The sequence below is a fragment of the Rosa chinensis genome, chromosome 6, assembly GCF_002994745.2.
Source record: "Rosa chinensis cultivar Old Blush chromosome 6, RchiOBHm-V2, whole genome shotgun sequence".
Taxonomy (NCBI): Eukaryota; Viridiplantae; Streptophyta; class Magnoliopsida; order Rosales; family Rosaceae; genus Rosa; species Rosa chinensis.
The window spans coordinates 1,124,952-1,139,963 of NC_037093.1; the positions used below are offsets into that span (position 1 = coordinate 1,124,952).

At 38.2% G+C, this 15,012-nt stretch overlaps 2 protein-coding genes and 1 long non-coding RNA gene across 3 annotated transcripts; all 3 read right to left on the minus strand.

The window, feature by feature from the left end:
• Positions 1-1,606: 1,606 nt before the first annotated feature.
• On the minus strand, positions 1,607-5,592 carry LOC112169513. The gene is made up of 6 exons (XM_040507894.1): positions 5,540-5,592; positions 3,904-4,934; positions 3,593-3,745; positions 3,385-3,446; positions 2,326-3,117; positions 1,607-2,167 (listed from the first exon to the last, which is right to left on the minus strand). Exons 1-6 carry the CDS (start codon positions 5,590-5,592, stop codon positions 1,607-1,609), a joined length of 2,652 nt encoding a protein of 883 aa, XP_040363828.1.
• Positions 5,593-6,608: 1,016 nt separating this feature from the next.
• On the minus strand, positions 6,609-8,743 carry LOC121050152. The gene is made up of 3 exons (XR_005802131.1): positions 8,167-8,743; positions 7,677-7,706; positions 6,609-6,656 (listed from the first exon to the last, which is right to left on the minus strand). It is a non-coding gene; the product is annotated as an uncharacterized LOC121050152 (long non-coding RNA).
• Positions 8,744-12,568: 3,825 nt separating this feature from the next.
• LOC112169514 (pathogenesis-related leaf protein 6) lies at positions 12,569-13,096 on the minus strand. Its single transcript, XM_024306550.1, has one exon. The coding sequence runs from the start codon at positions 13,094-13,096 to the stop codon at positions 12,569-12,571; it is 528 nt and encodes a 175-aa protein (XP_024162318.1).
• Between the last annotated feature and the right edge of the window lie 1,916 nt (positions 13,097-15,012).

The following is a 15,012-nucleotide window of genomic DNA, read 5'->3' on the forward strand; positions in this document are numbered from 1 at the left end:
CTGGTCATGATTTGTAACTCAGCATTGACATCATCATAAAGTCTCCCAAGCATTGATGTGTTCTGAACATCTCTATGAGCCAACTGCTGCTGCACGACCAAGCAGTCTGTCTCAAAAATAATAGGTTGTAAAGCCTGCTCCACCGCAAAAGAAACTGCTTCCTTAGACCATCTCCAATGGAGTGGTTAAATCCACGTGGAGGGCAAAACGGTAACAAATGACAGATGAAATACTCCTCCAATCCATAGGTCATACACACGTGGAATTGACATTGAGCCTTGCTCTGTCAAATTTGACAGCCCCAACTCTCTCTGTCTTTTATTTTTTTATTGTTTCTTTCATTCTCCCTCTTTCTTTCTCGCCCCCCTCTCTCTCTATCTTCCCTTCTGCGTTCTCTCTCTCTCTCTCTCTCTCTCTCTCTCTCTCACATCCTACCCAGACCAAAGCAACTCATAAAAAAACCTTCATAAATCCTTCTGGGCTTTGAGAATCAAGCAGATTTTGATTGATTTGGGCTTTGATTGATCAATAATTTGGGCGTTGTTCAAGGAAGGAGTATTCCCAGTGACTGGCAAGGGGGGGAGTGTGTTTGGATGGTTGAATTGGGGGATGAGATTGCTTTTAGGTCGGATTGATTTGGTTTCATACCGGATCTGGGTTTGCTTGATCGGTCTATCCCCGAGTCTGTCAAGCTGGCTTGTGGCGCTTCATCAAGGTCTGACGATGGTGATGGTTGGATGAGGTATGGCAACAATGAGTGGCTTGCTTTTGTTTTTGCGGAATCTGGGCTGGGGAATGGTGGTTGTGACAAATGGAGTCTGCCTTTGATGGAGGTGCGACAATGGTGGTGTGGCTACGGGGATGGTCCGATGGTGGTGGTGGGTGGGACTTGATTACAGAGAGAGAAAAGAGAGAAGATACTGAAAAGAAATAGAAGAAGCAGAGAAAGAGATGAGCTCTGATATGTTTTTTTATTTTTTATTTTTTATAAAAATTAATTATACTGAGAAAAACAAAATAAATATAATAAAATATATTTAAAAAACATACAATTTTGACATATCGGTTGAAGTAAGATTAGACAAAAATGAGGATTGCCATGTCACATGTCAAATTTGAATTTGACACAAGCTAAAAGAAAACTCCATTGGAGATGCTCTTACAAGCCAAAAGCTCAGCATGTTCAGCTGATTGAACATGATGTACTATTTTACCAACACCCCTTAAGAAAGTGCCTTGTGCATCCCTAACCAAAAAACCCACAGCAGCTCGTCTCGTCCAGTCCCAACATTATAGGCCTCATCAAAATTCAACTTCACCCAACCTTGAGAAGGTGCCTTCCATTTCATATGTCGTCCCATACCTTGAACTCGTTGCACCTTGGAGTTGTGAAAAATAAAATTACTGAGTCTGCTAGTAGACATGAGAGCTATATCACAAGCTGAGGTGATTTTATGATCCCATACTCTAGCATTCCTTTCTTTCCATATTCCCCAAATCAAAAATAACAGCTGAGTAAAAGTAGTCTTAGATAATTTGTCAGAGCAATAATGTAACCAACTTAAGGCATCCAACTCATCAGTAGCAGACCCCAAACAACACCCCATTATGCTGGCATTAGAGCTAAAACATCCCTTGTAAAAGTACAGTTACGACATATATGAATAATAGTTTCAGTTTCAACATTGCACAACACGCAAACTTGAGACTCCAATTCCACATGTCTAGAATCTAATCGATCCATAGTGGGCAAAATGTTATGACAAATTTTCCAAGCAGTGACCTTAGCAGAACTAGGCATCTTAGCATTCCAGATTTTTTTCCAGACTCTCTGATTTGCAACAACAGAAGGTGGAAGAGTAGAAGCCTTTCTTGAAAAAGCAGAATGGTAAGCCGATTTGACAGTAAACATACATTTTTTCTCCAAATGCCATGTCAGTCTATCTTCAGGTTGCCTATTACTCAAGGGAATAGAAAGAATAGCTGCAGCCTCATCAGGAACAAAGATGGAGCGTACCTTGTGCTCATCCCAATTATTGGGAGGTATAATCAGTTCATTCACTGTCTGTACATCTGGTTGACTCACTAAAGCAACTTGAGGTTTATGAGAAGGTAGCTTGGGTATCCAAGCATCGTTCCATACTGAAACATTATGTCCAATCCCCACCTGCCAAAAAGCACCAGTTTGAATAAACTCCCTTGTAGCAAAATACTACGCCAAGAGTAAGAAGGTGTAGAATAAGCATCACCATTCCAAAAATTGCCATCTGGATAATAACGTGCTTTATACAACTGTGCCACCAAAGACTCAGGGTTTGAAATCACCCTCCAAGCTTGCTTGGCAAGCATAGACATATTAAATTCAGATAAGCTTTTGAACCCCAGTCCACCTACTTCTTTAGCATGACACAAATCATCCCACTTCTTCCAATGGATTTTGCGTTTATCGGAGGAACTTCCCCACCAAAACCTTGCACACATTTGCTCAAGGTTCTCACAAAGTTTTTTTGTAAGTTGGAACACACTCATAGCATAATTAGGAAGAGCCTGAGCGACAACTCGAATTAAAATATCCTTCCCATCACCGCTGAGCAATTTTCCTTGCCAAAGTTTCAGCTTCTCCCCAAGTCTCTCCTTGATATATTCAAATGTAGCAGTTTCCTTACGTCCCACGTATGTAGGCAAGCCAAGATACCTTTCATGTGATTCCACAATCACTACACCAAGCAAATGAGCCATTGAACCTTGAGTTGGCTCTCCAACATTTTTACTAAACGCAACTGAACTCTTGTTGAAATTCACCACTTGACCAGAGGCTCTTCCATACACTTTGATCACCTCTTTAATATGAAAGCAAGCCTCAGGGGTAGGTTGCGCATAAAGCATACTATCATCTGCAAATAACAGATGATTCACTCTCGGGGGATTCTGGCAAATAGCAATACCAGGAAGCAATCCCAAACGCTGTTTCTGTTGCAGCAATGCAGAGAAGCTCTCCGCGCCAAATAGAAATAAATAAGGGGAAAGAGGATCACTTTGCCTCAAACCCCTAGAAGGAATCACAAAGCCTCTAGGTTTACCCCGGACCAGAAAGGAATACCTTACTGAGGTAATACACTGCATAACAACATCAATCCAATTTTGTGCAAAACCAAACCACACCAACACTTTGCGTAAAAAAGCCCATTCCATTCTATCATAAGCCTTACTAAGATCTAATTTCAGAGCCATGTACCCATCCTAACCTGCCCTCTTGTTATGCACAAAGTGAGTGACTTCATTTGCCACTAAAATATTGTCTGTAATCAATCTTCCTGGAACGAATGCACTTTGAAAGGGAGAGATAAGAGAAGGCAAAAACACCTTCAATCTGTTAGCAATTACCTTAGAACATAACTTGTAGATTACGTTACAAAGAGCAATCAGTCGCAAATCCTCCATAGTCTCTGGATTTTCATTTTAGGAATCAAACAAACATGCGTGAAGTTTATTTGTTTAAGTAATAATCCTGTATGCAAAAAACTTTGAACAACAGCAATCACATCTTTACTAATAGAATCCCAATAGTGTTGGAAAAATAAAGGTGGCATACCGTCAGGTCCAGGGGACTTAGTCGGATACATTTGGAATAAAGCACATCGCACCTCCTCCTCTGTGTATTGCTCACACAATTGTTTGTTCATCTCAGCAGTAACACAAGGCTGGATTGCAGCCAGAGTGAGATCCACTGCCTCACTATCTAGAGCTGAGGAAGTAAACATTTTCGAAAAGTAAGAAGTCACCACACTTTCCGTACCATCATCATCATCTCTCCAAATTCCATCAGCATCAAACAAACCCAAAAGAGCATTTTTCCTCTTTCTATTCGCTGTTTTCGGTGAAAAAAACCACTATTTCAGTCACCTTCTTGCAACCATATTACCTTAGCTGGTTGTTTCCAAAATACCTCTTCTGGTGATAACAGGTCTTGTAGTGAAGCGATAAGAGTTTTCTTTTCTTCATGAAGTTCCACGGTCAATTGCTCTCCCATCAAGAATTCCAATCGCCCTAGAACTTCAATCATTTGTTGCTGCCGAAATCTGAAGGTTTGTTGCTGCCAAGATTCCAGGGCACGCCTTGTACACATGATCTTTCTAGTCAAAGCAAACATTGGGACTCCTTCAAAATCAGTTTGCCACTTCTCTAGCACCAAAGGATCACACTCCTCATGCTGGAGCCAAAAAGATTCAAATTTGAATCTATGTCTTCTTGGTCTCTTTGGCAACGGCACACTGCTAGCTTGAAGCAATATGGGTGTGTGATCAGAATCACTAGGAGAAAGATGCTTAACCCTAGAAAATCCAAAAACATCACTCCAACTTGCCGTAGCCACCGCTCGATCCAACCGGAGTTGAGTCTCAGAGTTCCACCAAGTCATTTTAGCACCCTGGAACCCTAAATCAATCAACTCACTATAACTTAAGGCCTCCCTAAAGCCACGCATTTGTCTTTCAGGACGGATTGGACCTCCAGTTTTCTCTTCATTGTTCAAAATTTCATTAAAATCCCCAATGATGACCCAAGGAAGAGAATCAAAATCACATAGATCTCTAATAAGTTGCCAGGACAGGTCACACTCACAAGTTCTGGCATAGCCATAGAAGCCTGTAAGCCTCCAACGCGGTTCACCAGGTCCAGAACTAACCTCTAAATCTATATGATGTGACGAGAAGGTAAGTACTTGCACCGTAATATCCTCTGTCCAAAAGAAACCCAAACCCCCAGACTGTCCATCACTCAGGACCTCCTTGTAGTGCGCAAACCCTAATTCACGATGCAGGGCCTTAAAATCCCCAATCTGACCGATCTTTGTCTCACATAAGAAGACTATTTGAGGTTGATTTTGAGCGATCAAATCACGTAAAGCCCTCAGAGTAGTGGTATTGCAAATGCCTCTGCAATTCCAACTTAGAATATCCAAGAACAAGGATGGAAGATAACGCTGATCTCCAAAAAGAAGAAGAGAAAACCCTAGGTCGCACTCGCGTCTACGTCAAAGAGTTCAAGCATATATAGAGCCAAGGTTTGTGTTAGGAACTCTGTACTTGATAATGATTTATCATTACGTTATAAATCTATTTAGGATTTGAAATGTGTAATAAATTAAGAAAGTTTAAAACAAATAAAAAAAATAAAAGAGAAAAAAAACCTTGTTTTGGAAATAAATATTGAATACTACAAAGGAGTTCTAAATGACACATATTTTGGTGAAAATTGAAGTGGGGAATTTAAATAATGAATTCCTTCGTTTTTTTCTATAGAGAAATTTAAAACTTCCAATCTGATAATGTCAAACGAGGGAATTGGTTGGTTTTTACGAATTTTGAAATCCTCACTTTCAATTAAATTCCCTCAATTTTTCCCTCATCCAAACACACTCCAAGGGAATTTAAAACTCTAGACCTAATTGATTTCTATTAAGAATAATTGATTTCTATTAAGAAAGAAGGGAAAATCTTTATATGGTACCTGAACTATCACGAAATGCACTTTTTGGTACCTACAAATTTTTAGGGAGTCTAGTGGTGCCTGTATTATCCCTCCGTTAGCCATTTTAGTACTTCCGTCAATTGTTCCATTAAAGTATGGGTAAAATCGTAAAACACCTACTTTTCATATTTCTTTTACAAATTTGTGATTAAACTAAATTAAAATAAATTAGACTAAGTTAAAAGAAAGACTTAGAATTGAATTTAGTGAATATCTAGATTTACCTACCATCTCTATTGATTAATCATATTAATTGTTCGAGACAAAAGTTATCTCCAAATTAGTATATATTAAATTTTCATAAAATAAAATAAAAATTAAACAAAAATAAAAGTACTTAAATTAATTGACCCAAGTGTCTCGATAACAATGAAGAATAAATTGGGTATTATTTATTTATTTTTTATATGTCAAAATATTTTTTAATTATAGATATTCAATATATTAAATTTTATACGGTAGGTAATACCACTATATTCTTGAGCGAACCCAAACGCGGCTCTTCGCCCAGCTCTAGGGTTTCGAGCAGACAGCGGCGCTTTGCCTGACCGTGTCAGGCGTTAGTTTGACCAGGCGCGGTGCTTCTCCTTTCTGGGGTTGCTTCTCATGCGGAAGGAGGATCACAGATTGTAGAAGCGGTGGCTGGTTGGCTTGGTTGTTGATTAGCAGCGACTGGTTGAGGAGGCAGATTAAGTTGCGCACGTCGAGGCGAATTGATCTCGTGCAGGTGGGGTGGTTACGTTGTTCAGTACCACTCGAGATGACAGGACCCGTCCCAGATTTCACCCTGAAATTAAAACTGACCCTGCGGGGCCCACCTTAGAAGAAATTCTTCCAATAAATTTGGCAGAACTTCCCCTAAAATGGATTACCCAAAACCTGTAGAAAGGAAATTTACACTTCTAAATCACTCATCCTTATTCTCCTGGAGCCACCATGCTCCCCAAATCACAACATCGTCCAATTCACATAACACAAAATGCAACTTGAAAAACATTAATCCCACAGGTAATCAGAGCAATTCTAATAGAAAGGTAAACAAGAAAAACCTAATTCAAAGGAAACGCGGAAGCCATGCTGTTGACTATGCCTCAACTCCATGTACGCCCGACCTCAACTAATTTCGCCTGCAAACGGGGCATTTGAAACCAAATGGCCCAGGGAAAAGTACATAAAAACGTTAGTGTGAGTGGACAAAAATAATTAATTGAAAAGAGAAAGGATTTTATATTTTCCCACATTTATTTCTTTAAAAACTCGATGCATGCACAAATGGTAAAACATTTATCTTAGAAAAATCGAGAACCTCTTAAAAACAAGCCAGCCCGCTGGTTAAGGGAAATCGGACTAGCCCCGCTAGTCAAAAATAATATAAGAGGTAGGGGAAGAAGATAGCCATACAAATGAGCCTCCCAGACTCGGGTGATAGCCTCCTAGGCTAAAGTACTCCCATATACTCCCGTTATATACCCACACACCACTAAGTGTAGCGATTAGGATACTGGGCTTTAGCATTACTGTCACAAAGATAGTAACCAATGCCACAAAGGCAAACGGGCTTCGGTGATCCCATCACCTCGCCACAAAGGCGGACATCAATGCTAGCATGATAAATAATCACCCAAAGTATGGCAAAAGAAATCCGAAAACAAAAATAAATCCATAAATACATAAGGCTTCCCCAACTCTCGCAAATGAATTTCTAACGAAGTCTCCCACACGCCAAGATAATCTCAAGTTCAAAAATAAATAAAACATAATCTCCATAAATCGAAACAAAACCAATTCCAAGATCATCATCAAGGCATTCCCAATGCCAAAACCGAAAGTCGATAAATAAATAAGAAATATAACTCCATCGAAATCCCATTTCGAAAATCCTTTAAAAATCTCAAATCGACGAATAGATATATAATTAAAAAGTATAATTCCGCAAATCACCTCCGAAATAAATAATTCGTCAAATAATATTATAAGTCATAACCAATTTCTGAAACAAATCATTATCGAAAGCAATTATATGAGATAAAGCAAAATCAATCTCCGAAAATAAATCATATGCTCGAAATGTAATATGATAAATAATTAAAGCATTACTTTAAGAAATAAATGCATGCATCATTATTTAAAAACAAAAGTCCACTCACAGTTTTATTCCGATGATCAAGTACATTGCCCTGTACAATATTATAATTAGTGAATAAACTATTCAACAATTAAATACGACTCCCAAAATCAAATTCTCATAAAACATCTCTCCACTTCTTCTCAGATTCAACCCACATTTTACCACTAATGCCAATTCGTTAATTTAAAGGTTCCAAGGCAGAACCGAGAGATATCCGACGGTCGGATTCTCGTAAGTCGATAATTGAATTCTAAATTTCGGAAATTGATAATCAACACAAAACTTCTCCAATTTTCAACCAAATTCACATCTACCAGTTCTACAACAATTATAGGATTTAAATGGGCTAAAAACAGGAATTAAAAACCTGCCCTACATGCCTCCACGCGCCACCCACAGTGGCGGCGCCACCACCATCGCGGCCAGCTCCAATGGCCACCAAAATTTGGCAGCACCACCTATTCAACAAACCCAACATTTTTCTCAACTACAACAAGTTCAAATTTTACCTTGAAGAGCTCCAATTCGGCCGGTGAAAAATTTCTAGAAAATTCAAAACCCTCGATTTGAACATCTCTTCGATTCTCCTTCCTCGCTATGAATTGGAGCTAGCAGCTTGAGGGGCAAATGATCACTGGCTCGAGGCGCCTCTATTGGACTTGGTTTGGTGGCCGGAGATGGCCGGAATTGGGAGATTTGCCTGAAAACTCCAATTGCTACAGTAACGGTGATTGCCGGAATTCATGGTTTTCGGGTCAAATCGCAGAGACCCACGGGTACCAACGTGTAGAGGAAGGGGAGGCGATCTTAGCCCAGCTGGAATCACATCGATTGGACGCCGGACGTGGGAGATATCATCCGGTGAAGGGAGGCGATTTTCAGCTCGAGCTATGAGGCTTCTTGGCCTTGCAGCGCCCTCCACAGTTCGTTTTTCACCCCGATGTCTTCTGAGAAGTTGTAGAAGACATCAAGGCGAGAAAAATTGTTTTTGGAATCAAGTCGATTGGAGGCATGTGGAGGAAGATATGGCCGGACAAAGAAGACCCCAGAAAACGCGAAAGGGAGTGGAGAGGAGAAAAAGGGAGAGCTCGGTAAGTTTCTGGAAAAATATGGAAACTTACTACCGTACTTTCTCTATATATATAAAGTTACTATAAATAGTAATTTTAGTATTTTGGCCATAACTTTTGCATACGAACTCCGATTTAAGCGTACCACATATGCACACGCTCAGTTTAACATCCTCTACAACTTTCATGAAAAATATTTTCTCAAATTTTGACCCGAACAAAAAGTCAACTTTTAGGGCCACTAAAAGTATCAAAACAAAGTAAAAAGTGAAAATAGTTATCGTTTACCGTCCAGATGACTAGTAAACAGGTAAATTAAGATATGGAACGTTACACGAGATTGGATTGACAGTCCACGGGTTTGCCGGTTCTTGCTCTAATTGCCAGTGGGTAGACTCATTGATGCTGGGCTGGAAAGGCCGGCCACCTGAAGGTCTGGCGCCGGCGGTGATGGAATGGTAAAAAGGGATTAGGGCTTCTGCCCATTTCACTCGGGTTTGGGCTGGGGTTTTTGGGCCTTAGCTCAAATCTAGGTTGTTGGGCTCTATTGTATGTGCTTGTAAGCAGGGTGTCTTGCCACCCTCATTTATCACTTAGTGGTGAGGGTAGGCCTAGCCTAAGAGGTGGACATATTTGGGCTTTTGGGTCGATTTATGGTCCAGGACCAATCATTTCAGATCATGACTGCTTCGGGAGTCGGTAATTATCTTAAATAAGATTGGCTGTCAAGCGGCTTATGGACAAGGAGTTGGCTCCTATTTGTTTGCTAGGAAGTAGTGTTCTGTTGGTACCACAATTGCGTGATTGGCTAATGGGAGGTTAGAATATGAGTTTGGCCTAGGAGACATAGAGTTGTTTTTTGTACTATAAGCTTGCTTCTAAGCGAGCTCTAAACAGTCTTGTAATGGGTTTGCATTTGCTTGGTAGAGTTCGGAACTTGTCTGTTTTCTATTCAAGTGCATGTTAGACTCTAACCCATAATTATGGCTATTGAATCTGACAAAATCAATATCCTGTTTTATAATTTTAATTATGAATGAATAGACTATTTTACTCACATGAGTGTCACATGACCTTCACATAGACATTTTTAACGGAATAATGGACAGAGGTACTGTAAGGGCTAATGGAGTGATAGTATAGGTACCACTGGACTCCCTGAAAATTTGTAGATACCAAAAAGTGTATTTCGTGATAGTTCGGGTACTATATGAGGATTTTACCTAAAGAAAGAAATATTCCTAATATATCTAGGTAATAAAAACTGATTTTCATCCCTAAATAAAATGTTATGCATAACTAACTAAAGAGAAGTTTTAAATGCACACCTCAAATTACTTAATACACACTCCATACTAAATACATCACCCATTTAATTTCTCATTCTAATATTTTACTAAATACACAACCCAAAGTACCTAAAATATCATTAATATCAAAAATCATGAAATATCCTATTATTCGACTATATTAAGGCTGCTATTTAATATGATTAGTATATTCTAGTATATTACTTGATGTTTTGTAAATAACCATATTGATTACTTGTGTTAGTTATTGAGACATCCGTAAAGATTTATTATTATTCCCTTTAAATAGATGCATATAAATAAGTTTTGTATTATTTGAGTTCTCATCCACCAAACACCATGTTGATCAAGTATAAAATTATGAGTTGAACATTTAACCAAAATTATATCAGTAGTTTCTCCACAATGCCGAACTACAAAGTTGTCATTAGAGGGGCCAAACAAATTAGCAAGTACAAAATTTTTTCACCCGTGATATTTTATATTATAAAATAAATGGATTAATCATATCTCTTAAGAAAAAAACAAGGAAATTAACCAAAAAATGGGAGTAAAGTGATCCGTTTTAAAAACATTAAATGCCATTGATTTTGAAATTCTAAATATTATGGTTTCTAACCTCACTTAATTACAATTTATTTAAGGAAAAATTAAATTAGATAGTTTCTAACTTTATTCTTGTATTAAGTTAGGAGGCCATGTATAGAAATTTGTTGTGTTTATCTAACAATTTATACATAAATAGAATAATATATATAAGGAAAATATGACTATTTTTTTGTCTTCTAATGCATAGATGTCTATTTTGGTCATTATACCTACCTACAAAATTTAATTTGAAATATAAAATAATAGGGATGTGTATTAAGTGATTAGGGGTGTGTATTTAAAATTTCTCCTAACTAAATCAATCAAATAAAATGCAATCCTATAAATCATACATATGATTGATTTCAATTGAAACTCGTCCATAATGGCAGACTAACATTAATCACGCATAAATACCTTTTAGACTACTTCGGAATTGAAACACAGTCTTCAATCCCTGCATGCAATCACACAAGAAACAACCATGCTATATGAGATGAAATGAATGAATTACCTTTTCAGAGAATCATCTAGGATCAGTTGAAGACCCCATCTTGTGATTCAATCGCTTTAGTCTTTACTTCAAATACTCACACAGTTCTAACCTAGGCCTAAGACTCATTGTTTTGTATAGGCCTATGACTCATTGTTTTGTATAGGGAATGCTAATACTCAAAATTCTTATACTAACACCAACTGCATGAGAATTCATGCAAAATTTGGTCGCAGTAACTGCTGCAGTTGAACAGGCTGTTACCAAAGTCATTGATTTTATTAATGGAAATTAAGTGCCTCCGATGGTTGAAGCATTCATTCAAACTTTTATGTTACCTTCTGAGTCGCACATTTTCTGAGTGGTTTGTCTGAGCTAAAGGGAGTAGAAACCTATTCATTTATATACTAACAGGAGAAGAAACAGAAAAAGCAACCTAGTACAATGACGGGCAAAACCTAAAGCATCCCCGACTAGTCAAGGGAACCAAGAAAAACGTACGGACAATTAGGAAAATCCCATATTACAAATTATATATATCCTCCAGATTCTTACAAAGCAATGGTGCATGATGGAGGATGATCACCTTACGTACCTAGAACTTCAAATATATGACACTAAAGAGAAATATGTAACTAATTCACTGATTTATCATATTTATATTATTGAATTTGGATTCTCCCAGCTTTTAGATGAGCAATAAACTTGAAAGCATCTTTGGAAAGATTGATTGTTGCGCAAATCTTCTGTTTCACAATGATCAACAATTCAAACAAGTAGAGTATCATTCTGATCAATACAAGGAAAGGATACACGATTTATTGTCCAAACACATCTATCTACATAAAGTCACCGCACACTGTTCCGTTCTCCCATATGGCATTGTTATGGCCACAACGAAATCGCCCTTCTCCTCATCTCTGAAACACGCCGAGGCTATCAGAAAGACAGCAGACTTCATGATATTGAAAAGCAATAAATCCCTTAAATTTAGATAAATCTTTTTCTTACAAGAAAGCAGCTAAGATAGAAAGCCAAACCTCATAATTATTGGTATCTTTGAGAAATTTGAACATGAAGAGAAATATTTGTTCCTCAAAGACGCAAGTGATCATTTACAAGAAAAAGGAAGAAAACTACTTTGGAATCTGCTGGTCGCGTTTTAGCTTCATTTTCTCATTTAATTGGCTATTGTATTTAACATTATTGATCATAAGGAATCATAACTCCAAACACTATATCAAAGAAAAAAGTAAAAGAAAAAAGTAAAACATTATATAAAATCATATCTTATAGCCCAGTACTATTTGATCTAATAGCATACATCTCATTTTTATAAGTGGGAAGTCATGAGTTCGACTCACAAAATACTAGTTGTTGATATAATTAAAAAAAATCATATTTTATTATAATTAATTAGATGGTCGGCAATAAATATATATAACATTTTCTAATAGGGACGCTCTCCAATATAGTTACCAGGAGGATCATAGTTACAAATTACAAACACCCACCCATTTTTACACTTGGCCCTAGCACAACCAAGATGAACAGAATCGCGCCAAACCACTTGTGTATAATGCAAACATTCATCATTAACACATTTGTTAGAGGCATGGTCATAGTTAGGCTTCTCTGTCACCCAAAACTTCACAGCTTGCGCACCCGTCATTTCACCATAACCTTCAGCCAAGTTCTCGCCATAGGGTCCTCCAGAATGCTCCATTTCGCAGGTCTCAATTTTTGAATCGGCATACTTTTGTGCGTACATTGCTACTGTGTTGTTCCATGTGATTGGACCAACACCGACCTCTGCTCGAGCTTTGTTATGTTCATCAATGAAGCCTTGGTTGGGATTGTTGTTGTGTTCATCAATGAAGCCTTGGTTGGGATTGTTAATTACTGTTGCTTGAGAGACATGAAATATAATGATTACTGCTAAGCAGCATACACCAAAGAAAAGCTTGCTAAACCCCATATTTTTTCCTCTATGCACTATGTAATGGGACAACGAGATTGAGCATATTTATAGAGGGATATGGCATTTGTTTTGTAAAGGTTAAACAAATGCATTAAAGACGAAATCAGGAAATTAAATTATGTGATCTTTAGATTTGGTTAAAACAAAAAGAATCAAATACCTTAAACAGAGAATCTGTTCACTTTTAATTTGCACCATTATGAGTTGATTTTATTGGTCAATATATAACTATATTATTTTTTAGGGTTCTTGACCAAAAGCCCAAAAATGAGCCAACCTTTTCCCACTTACCCCAACAATAGTTTTTTATTCCCACAAACACAATTTCACAGAAAATTATCATTTTGCCCTCAATTCAATTAAAGATTTACAACTAATGCCACTCTATCTCCTCTCTCTCTCTCTCTCTCTCTCTCTCTCTCTCTCTCTCTCTCTCTCTCTCTCTCTCTCTCTCTCTCTCTCTCTCTCTCTCTTCCACACCGGCGTCAATGCCGCAGAAGAGATCTGCCGAGGGCCTTCGAGCTTCAGAATGGAGCCCAGTCGTCGACGACGAGGTTGATGTCGAGGATGCGAGCAACGAGGTCGTCGGAGAAGCCGTGGCCCTGGTGTTCCGGCAAAGTCGGTTTTGGCGAAGTGGTCTCCCCACCGGATCTCCGCCTCCTCATCGAACGCCATTTCCCGCTCCCGTAAAATCTCGAACGACGTCATTCAGCTTCTCGCCTCAATCTCCGACAGCCTCGTCAAGGCCGAGATCGGCCAGGTTATGAAGCAGATGAGTGCCACCACTAAAGAGGCAAGGAGAAGCGGGAGTTTCTGGAGCTGGTGAGTTGCTGGCCTCACTTGCCTCACTCTCCAGCCATAATCAAAGCCGGTAGGGTCGCCGGTTGGTTTGATTTTTTTTTTTGGCTGATTTCTGATGGCTGCGCTTTTTTGTTTTTTGTTTTTGTTTTGTTTCTCTCCTTTTCTTTTTCTTTTTCTTTAATTATCTATTGTATGGACTTGCAACAACTAGTATTAGAGAATCTTTGAAGATTGGAGCCTACTCATCCTCCATATAGTCCATACCTTGACTTGTTTTTTTTATGATTGAGCAGCAACCCTCTTGTTTTTTTTTTTTTTCCTTTTTACTTTTTTGGTAAAATAGGGGCCAAAAGGAAAGAAAAAAGAAGAAGAAAAAAGTTTTGTCGGGGGCAATAGATGTGTATTGCCTCCCAATAGACGTTTACTAGTACTAGGGGGTGTCTATGTTTTGAATTGATGTAATATTTTTTTTTTCTTTAGTTTTATTTGTGTAATTTTAGAAAAATTAGTTCCCATTTCGATAATCGAAAAGTTTATTGGGGGGCAATAGACGTCTATTATGGGGCAATAGACTATACGTCTATTGCCCCCCAATAGAGGGTCAATAGACGTCTATTGGGGGCAATAGAGGTTTTTAGAAAAGTCCGGTAGGTGGTAGCCGGTGACCGGTGACCGGCTCCGGCGAAGTCTCCTATGATTTCTCTCTCTTCCATTCTCTCTCTCTCTCTCTCTCTCTCTCTTTAAGTAACAAAGAGGTGAGGGTAAAATAGTATTTAAAAAAATGAAAAAAAAAAAAAAAACTTAATGGGGTATTAGGGAAGACCCCCTTAGAGTGTTTTGGGTAAGAGAGAATTAAAAAAAACTTAATGGGGTAAGTGGGAAAAAAAACCCTAGAAATAGGGTAAATGGACAAATCCCTATTTTTTATTGGCCTTTTAATGTTTTTTTTTCCCACCTCCTGAAAGGTCCACACTAAATTCGAGTGATATTATTTGCCCCAATCACCACACTAAATTTACTTGAGTAGAGTAGCAAAATTGTGTTCCGTAAATTAAATAAAATAGCTTATTTCAAAAATTACATAATTAAGCTGTTTTTTTTTTCCCACTAGG

What these genes read in the sequence shown, in the direction of transcription:
- LOC112169513 (XM_040507894.1), bottom strand. Translation starts at nt 5,592, where the DNA reads ATGGCTAACGGAGGGATAATACAGGCACCACTAGACTCCCTAAAAATT. An exon ending in GACTCCCTAAAAATTTGTAG is followed by an intron (nt 4,935 to 5,539) that starts GTACCAAAAAGT and finishes TTGGAATTGCAG; the next exon opens with AGGCATTTGCAATACCACTA. An exon ending in TTGCCAAGCAAGCTTGGAGG is followed by an intron (nt 2,168 to 2,325) that starts GTGATTTCAAAC and finishes GCTTTTTGGCAG; the next exon opens with GTGGGGATTGGACATAATGT.
- LOC112169514 (XM_024306550.1), bottom strand. Translation starts at nt 13,096, where the DNA reads ATGGGGTTTAGCAAGCTTTTCTTTGGTGTATGCTGCTTAGCAGTAATC.